We start from the raw sequence: 15,861 nt of genomic DNA, 5'->3' as shown, positions 1-15,861 counted from the left end.
AATTTTATAAGAGAATATCTTACAATTCACTCAAACTGCCTCTATTATGGTAATCTACTAGTATCAGAATCTTTACGTCACAAACTTTTAACCTAAAGTACTATTTTAGAAAGTCATTTCATAATTATAAGAGCCACTGTTCAAATAATAAATTTGTATTTAAAATACCCTCTTTTGTAGGCTAAATAGTAAAAAAAAGTTATTTGTAATTTTAGGGGACTGATATCTTCGACTCTTATTTTTTTAAAAATGTTTTAGAAATGTATCAATTGCTGAAACAATTTTGAAAAGTGATTATTTTAACAAATTAAATGTTACCCCCACTAGTATATATTATAGGACACGCATTTTTTGTTTACTTTGATGATCACATGATCATATACAACAACAACAACAACCCAGTATAATCCCATTTAGTGGGGTCTGAAGAGGTTAGTGTGTACGCAGATTTTACCCCTACCCTAGGGTAAAGAGGTTGTTTCCAAATAGACCCCCGACATCCCTCCCTCCAAGAACTTCCCACCTTGCTCTTGGGGAGACTCGAACTCAGAACCTCTTGGTTGGAAGTGAAGGTTGCTTACTATCACATGATCAACAACAACAACAACAACAACAACAACAACCCAGTGCAATCCCACAAGTGGGGTCTGGGGAGGGTAATATGTACGCAGACCTTATCCCTACCCGAGGGGCAGAGAGGCTGTTTCCAGGAGACTCTCGGCTCAAGAGAGCAACAAGAGACAATATATTAGTACTATCAATAGACTCATAGTAAATAACATAAAATACATAACATAAAATAAAAAAATAATAACAATATAAGAAATATAGGAAATACGAAAAGGATGGAGAAAAGGATGTAAGGTATACTAATATCCAACAGATACAGTCCTGCATCAGTAGCTGATCAGTAACATCCTAAGACTTAACTCCTAAATGGCTAGTTTCACTCTAGTGCGCTGTAGTAATATTCACAAACTACCCTCTAACCTACAACCTTAATGCTCGACCTCCACAATTCCCTGTCAAGGGCCATGTCCTCAGAAATCCTAAGTCGTGTCATGTCCTGCCTGATCACCTCCCCCCAATACTTTTTAGGTCTCCCTCTACCTCTCCTCGTGCCCACCATAGCCAGTCGCTCACACCTCCTCACTGGTGTATCAGTGCTCCTCCTCTGAATGTGCCCGAACCATCTGAGTCTCGTTTCCCGCATCTTGTCCTCCATGGGGGCCACGCCCACCTTCTCTCGAATATCTTCATTCATAATCTTGTCCATCCTTGTATGCCCGCACATCCACCTCAACATCCTCATCTCTACTACTTTCATCTTCTGGATGTGTGAATTTTTAACCGGCCAACACTCGGCCTCATACAACATAGCAGGTCTAACCACTGCTCTATAAAACTTACCTTTTAGTAACGGTGGCACTTTCTTGTCACACAAGATTCCCGCTGATAACCTCCACTTCATCCACCCCACCCCTATACGATATGTGACATCCTCTTCGATCTCCCCGGTCCCTTGAAACTACCCCTCTTAGGGATGACTTGAGAGTCGAGCCTCACTTCCACTCCTGCTTCCGTCGGCTCGGCCCCAAATTTGCACTCGAGGTATTCCGTCTTCGCCCTGCTCAGCCTGAAACCTTTAGACTCAAGGGCATGTCTCCAAACCTCTAGCCTCTCGTTGACGCTGCGTCGTGTCTCGTCAATTAGGACTATGTCATCAGCAAATACATGCACCATGACACCTCCCCTTGAATATGATGCGTTATGGCATCCATCACCAGGGCAAATAGGAAAGGGCTGAACGCAGACCCTTGGTGCAACCCCGTAACAACCGGAAAATGGTCGGAGTCGCCTCCTACTGTCCTAACCCGAGTCTTAGCTCCATCATACATGTCTTTAATTACCCTAATGTAGTCAACCGGGACCCCTTTAACCTCTAGGCATCTCCTCCCTAGGAACCATGTCGTACGTTTTCTCTAGATCGATAAACACTATATGGAGATCCTTCTTCTTATCCCTGTATTGTTCCATCATCCTCCTAATAAGGTGGATAGCTTCTGTGGTAGATCGCCCCGACATGAACCCGAACTGGTTATCTGAAACAGACACCGTCCTTCGCACTCTCATTTCTACCACTCTCTCTCAGACTTTCATGGTATGACTCAGTAATTTGATACCCCTATAGTTGTTACAGCTCTGAACATCGCCTTTGTTCTTATACAACGGAACCATTGTACTCCACCTCCACTCTTCAGGCATCTTATTAGTCTTGAATATAACATTAAACAACCTAGTAAGTCATTCCAAGCCTGCTCTACCCACACACCTCCAAAGTTCAACCGGAATTTCGTCTGGCCCGGTAGCTCTGCCCCTCCTCATCTTACGCATTGCCTCCATGACCTCATTGACCTTAATGTCCCTACAATCACTTAATTCATGGGGGCTGTTGGCATTCCTCAATTCACCTAGCACAATATCCTGATCCCCTTCTTCATTTAGAAGTTTATGAAAGTAGGTCTGCTATCTCCTCTTAATCTGGTCATCCCCCATCAAAACTTTGCCGTCATCATCTTTTATGCACCTCACTTGGTCCAGGTCCCGAGCCGTCCTCTCTCTCACCTTAGCGAGTCGGAATAACTTCTTCTCCCTTCCTTTGTTCTGTAGTTCCTCATACATACGAGCAAAAGTTGTCGTCTTAGCCTCCATTACTGCCATCTTCGCTTCCTTCCTAGCTACCTTATATCTCTCACTGTTCGCTCTCTTCTCCTCCTCTCCAGAGCTCCCTACGAACCGCAGGTACGCCGCCTTCTTCGCTTCCACTTTATCTTGGACAACTGCATTCCACCACCAGTCTCCTTTGTGGCCACCGGTGCGGCCCGAAGATATCCCTAACACCTCTCTCGCCGCCTTCCTTATACAATCAGTCATCGTCGACCACATAGTGTTTGCGTCCCCACTACTTCTCCAAGCTCCCATTGCCGATAACCTTCCTTCCAACTCCCGAGCTTTATCCTTAGTCAAGGCGCCCCACCTAATCCTCAGACAGCCTCGTACTAACCTCTTCTTCCTCCTTATCCTAATACCAATGTATAGGAATAAACTCCATTGCATTATGAATCCATATGACTTGGCAAGTTTTACATTAGTAAATGACTAAAGTTTCAAGTCATGTGATTTCCCTCATCCTTTCCTCCTATTTTAGTGATTTCTAAATAGTTGTTATCACCCTTACTCTTCTCCAAGATTGTTCTATTAGCCAAAAGTACTCAAATGTTAATGATATTCTACTATTAGTTGAGAATAGGTGTGCATAACTTTGAATGTCTGTCACGGTAACAAGGTCCAACAATGAATCTAACATGAAAAATGGACCAATGGCTCAGTCAATGCCAAGTTCTTGCCACTATTTTGGCTTCGATGATTCACCCCACTCACGTCACTAGTCGCTACTAATCACCAAAGTTCTCTATTTAACCAAATCTCCGATGGATGTGATTAGCAAATAGATGAAACCATCTGGGCTTTATAACTAATGATGCAAATACTTCGAACCGAAATCTAAACATTTTTCAGACATATTGGAATTTCCGGTTTATACTGCGGTCAGTTGACCAACAAATCTCTATATAATCACAAATTCTGAAACATAAAAATAAGAATCTGTATATTTCCTTTCTTTTCGTTCTGCTTATCGATTGTTCGTGACTCATGCTGCTTAACCATTTGTGAATCTTACTCTTAAATTTGTTGTTTTGCATTTGTGATTATTCTTCTAAGATAATGTGGGCCAATATGACCAAAAGAGAATCAGCTTTTGGCAGTCTCTAATCTTACAATAGTTTTTGGACTCCTTTCAATCAAGCAGATATAAGTCAATCATGCAAATGTGGTCAATCCGGTAAGTCCTGGATTGTTCACTTATCTCTAGAGCAATCTAATCATTATCTCATCAGTGGAAAAAGTGCAATAAGAATCTTAAACATGTACCCTTCAATTATTATCACCTTTTTTCATCAACAGAAATGAAAAAGTTCATGAGACAGGAATACGCTATTCCTAAGCTATCTACCTACAATTTCAACAGCTTGATGTTCCTGCTATTGAAAGAACCATACCAGAACTGCTGCGTTTTCATGTTATGTTCCTATTTTTCTACAGGAGAGTTACAGTTACCTCTGCCAGCCTGCAACGCTTGCCACATTAGAAGTCATCTACAGCAACAACCACCAATTTTAGCACTTACCAGTTCCGTCATACCCTAGCAGTCTATCTGATAAATATCCATACCATGAAAATTAACTCCAAATTATCAGAATCATAACAGTATATTGCAACTGCTATTTATGTACAAGTATATTGTTTATGTACAAGGGAGAGAAGCTATTATCCTGGTTCGAAAGCACATTCCTCTACCCTATTAAACCAAATACTTCACATTTCTTCCAGTATGAACAAGGGACTGCAAGAGCCAACACATCTCACCATTTTAATCATGGACTCCTTTCAAGCGTAGTGGAAAGCTTTCATATAGGTCTCTGAGTGCAGCATACAAGGGTTCTCCAGCTTTGGGTCTCTCCACTGTCCCAAGAAGGATGTCAGCTGTAGTAAGGTACGGATCCCCATAGAATCGGAGATTTGTATCCATCCGTGTCGTGACGATGTTCCCCTCAAGTGAGACTCCCACAAATGCACCTGAAGCACACAAGTCAAACCCAACGAGAATTAAGCCATCACAGTTTTGCTGATAACCCTCCCTGGTGCAGGAGACAGCCACCAAAGAGACAAAACGGTAGTAATGTGCCTGCCCGCTCCGTTTTTTAAAGAGTCATCAGCATACTTTGGACTAATTCATTTGAATCTCGATATATCTATGGATACAAAATAAGTGCAATTTGCATGAATAAGAGGTCTTTTATTGTATGACTTTGGATTTTATCTTTTCCTAAGAGTTTTCACATAGGCACTGGCTTGTGAGGTCGCCCTTACTATTTTGACAAACTTCTGAAACAAAATTCCAGACACAGTTAAAACAAAAATGAGACTCGTGTCCCTTTTCATATTTTCGAATTTTAACATATGAATGACCAAAGATTATTAATAGCTCCCATGTCTGCACATGATTATATCAAGTAATTGTTGTATGACCCAAGTCATGGCACAAGGCCAACCTTGAATAATGGAAATTCAAAACAAACTTTCATGATATGTTACAGAAAAGCTAGGCCCAGAAGAAGCTACTTACCTTTACTACAACTGTAAGTATAGCATATGCCAGAACCTCTCTCTCCAGCTCGAAGATCTGCCTCCACAGCTCTCCCAACTGGACCAGCTGCAGCACTGCAACCAGCACCAAGAGAAAAATGCATGCGGCTGCAAAATGTCTTCACAGCCTTAGAGTCATGTAGCACAATAATGAAGTCCGTCAACTCGCCTCCAATCTACACAAAGACAAATATCAATCTTTTGGACAAAGGATGATGAAGACAAATTTAACAAAAAAGTAGCAAAAACCAAATCCAATAAATATGTGCTCTACTATTCAGTTAACAGGAGAATAAGCCATTCATTTTAGAAGAGAGAAATGGATCAAATTCTTAATTCCGGAAAAACCAAAAAGTGTTTGTCAATTAGGGTAAAGAAAAATGCCGATTACATGCCCATGGATCTTTTTGTTCCACTTTGACATAAAATACTTACAATTCAGACCCAACCTTTGGCAGAAAACAGAAAATGAATCTGATTAAAGACAGCATGGTCAATCACTCAATTCATCTGAATTCCGAAAATTTAGTATTCTATATTAGCTAAACTGACTGCATTCTCAAACCTGAAAAACACTGTCACTAGCAAAGACCGTTAATTTAGAGTATACCTGCGCACCCCATCCCAAACCGGCTGATATTATAGCAGATGGTGCAGACCATGAACCATCAGACCTTCGTGCAACCACCAGGCCAGTACCAAGTTTATACGTAAGCAGCACCCCAGCTTTTGCAACCGTTAATATTGCCAGACCTTTAGCTCCTTTGAGAACTGCACCAGGTATGGACCTCTCAGGATTCAACCGAGCAACCTGTGCATTACAAGATTTAGTCAGCATCACAAGGCAGAAGTTGCACGATAGGGACAGCAAGTCAAGCACAAACGAATCTAAAGATTCTGATAGGATCTTCTATCAGAATCTTCTGGAACTAATTCCATTCCTGTATACGCCTTACAGGAAGAGAGGGACGACGGAATGCCATATGAGCTCTCTGTGTGTGTGTATGAGAGAGAGAGAGAGAGAATATCCAAAGAAAAGAAAAAAAGTTGTCAATATTCATCTCAATAGTAACAAAAGGCACAGTGCTGATCTGAGGTTAGAGCCAACAGAATTAGGAAAAGAAAAAGTAGTAAATATAATAGACCTGTGCATAAGTCCTCAATGTGTTTGATGACTTGTATATCTCATACTCCATGGATAAACCCACTGGAAGATTCAACCAACCTCTCGTACAAGTCCAGTCCATAACATCATGCTTTGCGGCCTGCACAGCATTGCTGATGGTGTTGATGAGAACGCCTTGCACTGGATCAAGCCTATCATAGCAGGAATCACACACTCTCTGGGGGTTCTTCTCCCGAAACTTCATGGGCAACAGGCACCTCCCTTTTGTACATGTCCTACAAAAAACCCCTCCGCAAAACCGACAATGATGTCTTCCACGAGTAAACGCCGTGAAAGGCGCAGTGCACTGCATGCAAACAGTTGTAGAACTGTCTGGGAGCCACTCTGGAGGCTCAGCTTCCAACACATCCTTGTAAGCACTATAGTTAAATGCACTTGGTTCAACTAGTGGGGGAGCACTTGGTATGTAAACTGATGAGTGCAAGAAAGTATCTCCATTCTTACTAGATCCAAGAAATGAAACATCAGAACTAGGCAACTGAGGAACTGCATCTGAAACATGACCTTTATTCTGCCCAGTTACGATAGCAACTAGCCCACTCAAGACATTTTTTAAATTGACCTCGGGAGGACGATTTTGTGGCACAAAGTTATACGGGTCATTACCAGAATCGTATCCCCTATCCAATACATCATCAGATTCGATCGAAGGGTACCCACAGAGATAATTTTGACCTGCAGACTGAGAATCTTCTGGGAATCTCCCCCATGAATCCTCATCAACTTCGTCTTCAACAAACTGAAATTTCACATTGTCCTTTTCCAAATTAGCAAGCGAAGAATATGCAACTTTGCCTTCTGATTTCACCATGCTTCCAGCATAATCAGTACAGCATATCAACAATAGATGGGCTGCAAATAGGTAACATGACACCAGTCAAAAGAAAATTTAACAAGAAAATTCAGAAGGAACAGTCAAAACTTCAACTCTGTTATCTAACGAGATACTCATAATAGCCATGAACCACTTTAAAGAACCCCATTCGCCCTAAAATGCTTCTCCTGATTTAAATTGAAGGTTCTAAAACATTTTAAATACCGTAAAAAGTTTTATGATACGCACTTTAACTACTCACATTTTTATCCCCTTTTCCATTCTTCTAAAATGTTACAGAAAATATATACCCGGGCATGTTTCTACACATTCCGTTAATAATTGTGGCAGGCCAAAAGTTCACAAGCAAATAGGGAGGACAGTAGCCCAATTAACAATCAAATCAACTAAACCTCAATCCCCAAACTAGTTGGAGCTGGCCCCAATTCCAGTACTAAAATTGAACTTATTCACCCAAAAGCAAATTACTTCCAGCCAGTAATGAGAATTAAAGCATTAATTAGAATAGTAAAAATGAAGAATCAAGTCCCATAACCGAAAAATGCACCCAAGGGTGTGCTCGACAATAAAGTGGGAGGACCACCATGAAGTTTCAGGTTTAAATCCCAATGAAGTCAAAAAGCAATAGGTGATTTATGCCTATCTACCTAAACATGGGTTGACAGAGTTACCTACCCGATACCGGGTGGGAGATAGCATGTACCCAATAGAATAGTAATGTGGGCACAAGCGGGTCGAAAATATCACAAAAATAAGCAACATTACACAATCAAAGCAATAAATAGAAAACCCAAAAAGCAAATCGCAAAGAAAAAGAGATTTGCACAAAAGTACAGCCCAACACACTATATTGCACGCCATGTTTTAAAGTTCACAGCCGAATAGCCCATTATTTTTTTGCAACAGTGTTTACACCAAGTATACAACTTTATCCACTCATTATAATTGTATAATGTCGTATAATGTTGCATACAAAATCTGGCTTTCGTCTCCTATGAACTTCAACTCACGAAAAATATCACCGCTCAAATCTTCACCGAATAGCTTCAAATTTTAACCACAACTTAAAAATGACATCCCAGCGAACCCAATCTTCAATTTGTCAAAAACTTCAACAAATCACAAAACCCATTTATGAGTTTAAGACTTTAAAAACACCAACCATTACATTTTAAATTTTCACTTTAGTTCACCCTACAATATTTAAATTTGTGATGATAAACATAAATATCACCTCAAACAGTTTCTAACACAGATCTTAATACAATTACGTCGTTAACAGTTGAAAAGAGGTTTCAAATTATATACAAAATAAGCTAAATTAGGTAAGAAAAAAGAATATAGGCTATAATTGGTTGGGGAAGTATACTTTGCCGTAATTGTTTTTAAAAAAATACTAATTTGGAGAAACGGAATCCTGGGTTTTCAGCTCTTTGCTGATATGTATAAAGCGAGAGCTTACTAGCTAACTACTAGAAAACTTCAAACAATAGGGAGGGAAGTAGTCATATTAACAATCAAATCAACTAAAGCCTCAAGCCCAAGCTAGTTGCTGCCTGCCCCAACTCCAGTATTATAAATGAACTAATTCACCCAAAAGCGAATTCCTTCCAGCAGAAATGAGAACTTAAGCATTATTGAGAATATTAAAAAAGAAAAATCAATCCGAGAACCAAAAATACCACAAAAGTAAGCACTTACAGCAGAACATACACAATTAAAGCAATAAATAAAATCCCAAACAGCAAACAGCTAGAAAATAATAATTTGGAGAAACAGAATCTAGGGTTTTCAGCTAATAACTGATGTGTATAAAGCTAGCGTTCACTAGCTAGCTACTACAACACTTCAACCTACAAAATAGCATTCCAATATCAACTTTCTCTATATCTAAGGTTATCTTGTATACCAAAAAATTCATACACACAGAGACAAAGACAAAACTGAATATTGAAGAGAGAAATTAATCAATTATACTGGAATTCGATCGGAAGAAGTTCGAAAAAAAAGGAGTAAAATTACCGGATCTTGTCTGTTGTCGGTGAATTTGTATAAGGGTTGAGTTTGTGGGAGGAAGGAAGAAGGCGATAAGTTTGTGGTTTCGTGAATTCTCTGTTTGCTTGGGAAACCGGACAGACGCTTCGGAGATATCACCCTTGTTTGGATTGGGGCTATTCTAAAAAATATTTCTGTATTTATACTTTCGTGTTGAAATACTATTATCTATTTATATTTATACCTATTTATCTATTTATATTTATACTATATTAAAAACACGAAATCCTTAGCAAAATGTATTCGTATTTTTTTCGCTTTAAAAATATAATTTCGCACTAGACAATATAGTCATTTACTTATTTTACTAATTTTTAGGACTTGGTAATCAAATAAAAATTGTCTTATTAAATCATTAGTAATTTGATTTTGATTCGTCCACTACTATTGCATGTAGGTTATTCAATTTATTATATTCATTATTTTCCTTATCAAATTTTACTTTGCCAAGAATTTCGTCCAACTCATTATCACGTAAACTTGGTTTATGTTGGAACAATTTCTTAAAACCTCTTGCTTCTAAGATTATGTTGGAAAGATCTTCTTAAAACTTCTTTGCCTATCTAAATATCCATACAATAATTTTGCAACATAAAGATGTTAGTATACAAAGACTAAATATAATTAAGCTATGACTTGATGATCAACAAAAAGGGAGTAATAAGAGAAAGAACATGAGAAAACATGCTAATTAATTTTATGGTTATTAATTTGCCTATTTCACTATTCACGACCCAATTTTCGAACCAACAAGTATATTAATTAAATACATTATATATTGATCATTTTTTACTATTTAAAAATAAAATATGACTGAATAAAATAATAATTACTAAATACTTGAAATTTGGGATGAGCTAGCGTTAACTATTCGAATCAACAAGAAAAAAAATATTTTCTAATGTGAGAATAAATAATTAATCTTTAGATTAATTAATTATTTATTAATTCATCATATATATAAAATTATTTTTTAAAATACATAATAGGCTACATAAATTGTGCCCTTAAAAAAGAGAACCAAAAATTAAGGAATTCAAAAATAAGAAAAATCAGTTATAGTATGATATGAAGAGTTAAATTGCTATTCATTTAACTAAATCAATATTCTTCATTTACCTAACACGTTTTTTTACTTTCTTTTTTTTAACCCAAATATAAATTCTTAAGAAAATACTTATGATTTTAAAAAAGTTTATACTCATTGAATTAGGTACACGTGCAACGCATGTAGCCTAATACTAGTTATTATTGTGAGCACTTAATCTTTGACTATATTTGAGTTTTTTATCATCTTTTAGTATGTAAATATATTTTAAATTTAATCTACATAATTTAGCTCTTATTTATTCTTTTATATATTTTACTTAAAGAAAATTGAAAACAATTAAAAAAGAGACACATTTTTAATATAAGTTTTATCTTCATTTACAAATAAAGAAATGTTTTTCAAAAAATATATTAGTTTGATAAGTAAATTTTGAGTGATTAGTATTTTATCTTGCTATTCAAGTTTATGAGTAGTATTTTTATTTTCATCTATTAATCAATAAAGAAAATCAAAATCACAAAAAAAGATTTAATTTGGACTAGTTCTCCTAAAGTCTTGCTTTGTTCAAATGTCAAGTCATGACCCAAATTGGGCCAAACTTGAGCCAATAGCCAAAAACACATCAGATATTCATCCCCCCTCCCCAAAACCCTACACCTTTTTTTATATCTCATTCTCTCGTGAAAAGAGAAGGCATCCCCTTCCCAAAAAGAACACATTCGATGCCTTCATTCCCTCGATCAACTCCAACACACCGTCATCTTCCTTCTAAAAAAAACCTCCGTCAAAATCAGCTTGATTTCCACTCCAAAACCCCAGATAACAACCCCAAACCATAGCTGAAAAAAAAGTCCTTAAACACCCGTAAACCCACCTCCAAATCACCCCCACTTCAGCTCTAAAATCTCACGTTTTTTGCACCCAAAACATCCCCCAAAACGACTTCAAAACAATCTCAAAAAATGAGCTGAAAACTTACCACGAACCAATCCTAAAAACGCACTAAAATCCAGCTCAAACCCGCCATAAAAGCCAACCGCTAAAGCTTCCCGAAAAAGTCCAAAAATGCAGCAAACAAGCTGCGAAATAAGACCAAAAATGAGCTGAAAAGAAGACCAAAATACAACTCTAAATAGCAGCAAAACCAGATGCGAAACTGCTAAGAAACACCCAAAAATCTCACCCCAAAACAGCCACCGAAAAGCCATGAGAATCGGCCCGAAAACCAGCTGAAACGACCACCCAAAACTAGTTGGAACGCAGCACCAACCACCCCAAAAACAGTCCTCGTCACACCATATTTGTCGATAAGTAGAGCTTCGTTTCAATTGTGTAAGACCACCCATGTTTAGTTGATTTTTTTTTTTGGAGTCGAGTTCAAGTCTTCCGGAGCGAGTTTTGATTTGTGGTTCCTTTGGTGCGAGAATTCAGGAGTTTTCTTTGCTCATGTAACTGAAGAAGTTTCCATCTATACAAAGGTCATTTTTCTCTTTATATTATTGTTTTAATTGATACTTTGTTGTGATTGGCCTAGCTAAAAGTTTTCAACTGCTTTGTTTGTTTACATCTCTAAGAATGTGTGTCGGATGTTTGTTTTGTTTGCTAATTCTTGAGAAGAAGAAGTATGACTTGAATCTTAATCCTTCATAATGCATAAGTTTAGTATTCTGTTTGTGAATTCAAAGGTTTAAGTGAATGGAATTTTGTGTTTTTATGAGAAACATGCCATTATGTTTGTACCATTTTAGCTTGAGTCAATATTTTAAGAATGGCAAATTTAATGTGAATTGCTGCGAATGAGTTTGGAACGCGGGGTGCACTAGGAAAATTCAAATGGGCCATTTGATCGACACTAGGCCGATAAAAAATTTAGTCTTGCATAATATAGTTGGCCCATCTTTCCTCGCCTTACAATAATCTCAAACCTTAGGGAAAAATAAATAATTCATAAATAATCGTAGTTTGCTTTAAGCACGATTAATAAATTATCGTGACTATGAGTATGGTTCCCGTGGTATAGTCATGATACGTAATCCCCAACTCGAGTGTGCGTTTCACGTGACTCGGCCATAACTTCAAATATTAATAAAAATAAACATATTGTAAATCACATGAGGATTAGACAAGTTGCAAATGCGATAAAGCTTATGTATTTCTGGTACGCTGTCACCCTTCGGTTCGAGTTGTCTGCTCGGGTAAGCCTGGTCTAGAACAATACATCTAGTATTTAAACCTAGAATAACATAGCCTCATGCCAGATCCCTAGTAAGAACGTTTGTTTCCATCACGTGCATTTGACTTTGGGACTCAATATAGGGGTTGAGTCCGTCTAGGAATGGTGTACCAAAATTAATAAGATCGTCCTGATGCATCTTATGTGCTACTTGTACATTTGTTTGATCTGATTTGTATGTTGACTGGCTTTTAGTATAGGAAAAGAAAATTGAAAAAGAAAAGAAGAAAAAGAAAAGAAAAAAACCAAGAGAGGGAGAATAAGAGAGTGAAATTCACCTGGTTCTCATAAAATCATTGTGTTCAAAAATCGAACTGTGTCTGGTTTCACTCAAAAGGTGTTGAAAAATAGACTAAGATTTTGAAATATTCCCCGCTTTGTGCCGAACTACGCGGATTTGATTCTCACCGGATGTGAGATACATAGGCAAATCTCATTGGTTCCAGCCCACCATTTTTTAAAAATCCAAAAATATTTTCTTTTACTTCCTTCTTTAGAACGTCTTTCTTTTAGACCCCAATTTTTAAAAATATAAACATATTTTCTTTTAATCTCTCTTAAAATCCAAAAATATTTTCATTCTTCTTTCGAAAATTCAAAAGAAAATTCAAGATCAAAAAATATTTTCTCTTTTCTTTCGAAGTATTTTTTTCATAAATTTAAAGTAAAAGTCCAAAAATCCAAAAAATATTTCCTTTCTCCTTCAGAAGTTTTTCTTTCAAAATTCCCAAAAAAAGGAGTTAAACTTCAAAAAAAAAAATATTTTCTTTCTTCTTTAGAAGTCTTTATTTTCAATAATTCTTACAAAAAAAAAAGAAAAAAAAATCAAAATCCAAAAATATTTTCCTTCTTCTTTATAAGTCTTTCTTCAAAAATTCAAAAAAAGATTCAAAATTCAAAAAAAAAGAGTTAGTTTATTTACTTTATTCCCGATCTTTCTGAACTACGCAAGATCTGATTCATGTTCCCACATGATACGTAGGCAACCCACATCAGGTTCGATTGAATGGTTTAAAAAAATAAAATGAGAAAATAAAAGAGAGAAAAGAAAGAAAAAAAAGAGAAAAAGGGAAAAAAGAAAGAGAGTGTTTTTTCTAACATGCTTGTTGTTTTGGAATAAAAGCTAGTCAAAGGTAGTTGGTTTGTTGGTTTGCAATGGCAAGGCACAAAAATAACCCAAGATCTCTCGGAAAAGGCATTGTTGAGCACCATTGTTGTTGATCCAAGGTAAAAATCAGAGGGTAAAAATCAGAGGGTCCGATTTTATGGTCATTATGACGCTTTATAAACACGTCTCCAAAGGCTCGAGGCAAGGGTCGAGGTTCAACCCTGAAGGGTCCTCAACGTTCGACCTTGGAGTAGTGCAAATCGGTAGTTATAATGGAAAAACAGGAAGTTCCCAAGGCACGTGATTAAGGCTGACCCAGTCTATTAGGCTAGCACGAGCTTGTACCGTGGCATTAAATGATTGTACCGGCCATATATCTTTGTAATAAATGCATTTGTATTATGTTGGGATTCCCCCTCACATAAAAAGGGGACCCTTGTCATTTTGTAAAGACACACAATATTCAATACAAGAACATTCTCTGCTCTCTAACTTAAACATATTCCCTCTTAATTCTATTACTTATATTTATTGCTTACATTTATTGTGTTTCATTAATTGTTCTTCATTTATTACCCATTATTAATCGTAAAAAGCTCTTATCAAAGCTCTTAGAATTGTTAGTCCTTCATCGACTGTCCATAACCTAACGTTTGGCTCGACCCCGAGGCCCCGTATACCCTGGCTCGAGGCCCCGATTCTCAATCACTCGATTTGTGCATCATACTACCTTCAAGCTCTTATCCTATTTTCTAGTCTCACACTTAGCATCCACTGCCTAACAACTAGCATAAAAATAAATCACATATTTTTAGAACCACAAAATCAAATCTAATTGTAATTACCATTTTCAAGGTAAACAGTGTGGCGCCCACCGTGGGGCTAAAAATAATAGTGATTGTTTTCTTGCTGGTTTACTACGTAACACAAGTTATCTTTCATATTTTTCTTGTCTAAGAATCATTGATTTCAGGTCGAAATGTCTAACTCAGTGAACGCACATGAAAACAACGGCCTTGAGGACCATGGAGAGAATGGTGTAGTTGTTCCAGGTATTGGTGTACCACCACAAAACCCTGAGGATGCACCAGAACCAATTCCCGTGGATGTGGTCTCACGTAACGCCTAACACGTCGATACAAACTCCCACAATAACAGGAGTATACGCCAAGAAGACCAATAAGAGGCTCAGAAAACCCTAGTTCGGGAGGAACGAGAGGTTAGCCTCCACATCATTTTTGAAATATTGCAGGCACAACAACTAGCAATTGCTCAATTGCAAAGACACCAAAAAACTCCAAGCACTGTAGCACCGGAAACGGTTCCTCGAGATGAACATGTACCGAAAAGATCGAGCAACAATGGGTTAGTAGATGACCCCGCTATTATGAAGATGCTCGAGGACCTCACAAAGAGGATCGAGTCGGGCGAAAAGATTATAGAATCCAACGACAAAAAGGTGGAGACCTACAATTCAAGGGTCAATAAGATTCCGGGCGCACCTCCGATCCTGAAGGGTGTAGATTCAAAGAAGTCCGTGCAAAAGCCATTTCCACAAAATGCCGCTCCAAAGCCCATCCTGTAGAAATTCAGAATGTCCGATCTTCCGAAGTACAATGGAACCTCAGACCCTAACAAGCACGTCACTGCTTACACTTGTGCGGTGAAGGGCAACGACCTGAGGGACGACGAGATCAAATCCGTCCTGCTAAAATAGTTCAGAGAAACACTTTCGAAAGGGGCCATGATGTGGTATCACAACCTAGCTCCGAATTCGACAGACTCATTTGCCATGCTGGCAGATTCTTTCATAAAGGCACATGTCGGTGCCATCAAGGTGGCTATAAGGAAATCTGACGTCTTCAAAATCAAACAAAGAGAAAACGAGATGCTGCGGGAGTTCGTATCTCACTTTCAAATGGCGCAACTGGAATTACCTCCAGTCTCCGATGACTGGGCAGTGCATGCCTTCACCCAAGGTTTGAACGAACGAAGCTCGGTGGCTTCGAAGTAGTTGAAGCAGAATTTGGTTTAATATCCTTCCGCGACTTGGTCGGATGTCCATAACCGATACCAATCAAAGATTAGAGTCGAGGACGACCAACTAGGAGCCCCCTCGGGCTCA

General features: G+C 37.9%; 1 protein-coding gene across 1 annotated transcript; it reads right to left on the bottom strand.

Moving 5' to 3' along the window:
• Window positions 1-4,312: 4,312 nt before the first annotated feature.
• Window positions 4,313-9,450, bottom strand: LOC104228943 (uncharacterized). The gene is made up of 5 exons (XM_009781500.2): window positions 9,312-9,450; window positions 6,414-7,306; window positions 5,879-6,079; window positions 5,249-5,444; window positions 4,313-4,698 (listed from the first exon to the last, which is right to left on the bottom strand). Exons 2-5 carry the CDS (start codon window positions 7,263-7,265, stop codon window positions 4,493-4,495), a joined length of 1,455 nt encoding a protein of 484 aa, XP_009779802.1. The 5' UTR covers window positions 7,266-7,306; window positions 9,312-9,450; the 3' UTR covers window positions 4,313-4,492.
• Between the last annotated feature and the right edge of the window lie 6,411 nt (window positions 9,451-15,861).

The sequence above is a fragment of the Nicotiana sylvestris genome, chromosome 11 (assembly GCF_000393655.2).
Source record: "Nicotiana sylvestris chromosome 11, ASM39365v2, whole genome shotgun sequence".
NCBI lineage: Eukaryota > Viridiplantae > Streptophyta > Magnoliopsida > Solanales > Solanaceae > Nicotiana > Nicotiana sylvestris.
This window is presented reverse-complemented; position numbering and strand designations above follow the sequence as displayed.